Below are 320 nucleotides of genomic sequence, written 5' to 3' on the forward strand. Positions count from 1 at the left end.
TGCTCCCCCTGGCGGTGGGAAGTGACGTGTAGGCGGCTCCGGGCCCGAACGGGGATGGCGGCGACACCGGCACCGGCGGAGTCTCAGGCCGATCGGGAGGCTCAGAGCGGGGCCTTGGGAGACGGAGACGGAGAGGCTCCGGGAGTGGACTCAGAGCCGGAGACTGAGCCTGAGCCTCAGTTGCAGGGCCCGGCCTGGGAAGAGCTGAAGGCGGAGAGCGGGAGGAGGGCATCCGGGGACTCGGAGAGCGGGGCGTACGGCCGGAGGAACGACAGATACATCTTCTACAGGTGGGGGGTGAAGGGGGGAGTGTGGGGAAT

At 69.1% G+C, this 320-nt stretch overlaps 1 protein-coding gene across 1 annotated transcript in view; it reads left to right on the forward strand.

Moving 5' to 3' along the window:
• Positions 1-2: 2 nt before the first annotated feature.
• Positions 3-320, forward strand: part of fnta (farnesyltransferase, CAAX box, alpha) — a 12682-nt gene continuing 12364 nt past the window's right edge. The window contains exon 1 of the mRNA XM_020533949.2: positions 3-290. Within this exon, the coding sequence (XP_020389538.1) occupies positions 55-290 (236 nt within the window). The 5' untranslated portion in view covers positions 3-54. The remainder of the gene's footprint in view (positions 291-320) is intronic.

This window comes from Rhincodon typus, chromosome 1, assembly GCF_021869965.1.
Source record: "Rhincodon typus isolate 14 chromosome 1, sRhiTyp1.1, whole genome shotgun sequence".
Taxonomy (NCBI): domain Eukaryota; kingdom Metazoa; phylum Chordata; class Chondrichthyes; order Orectolobiformes; family Rhincodontidae; genus Rhincodon; species Rhincodon typus.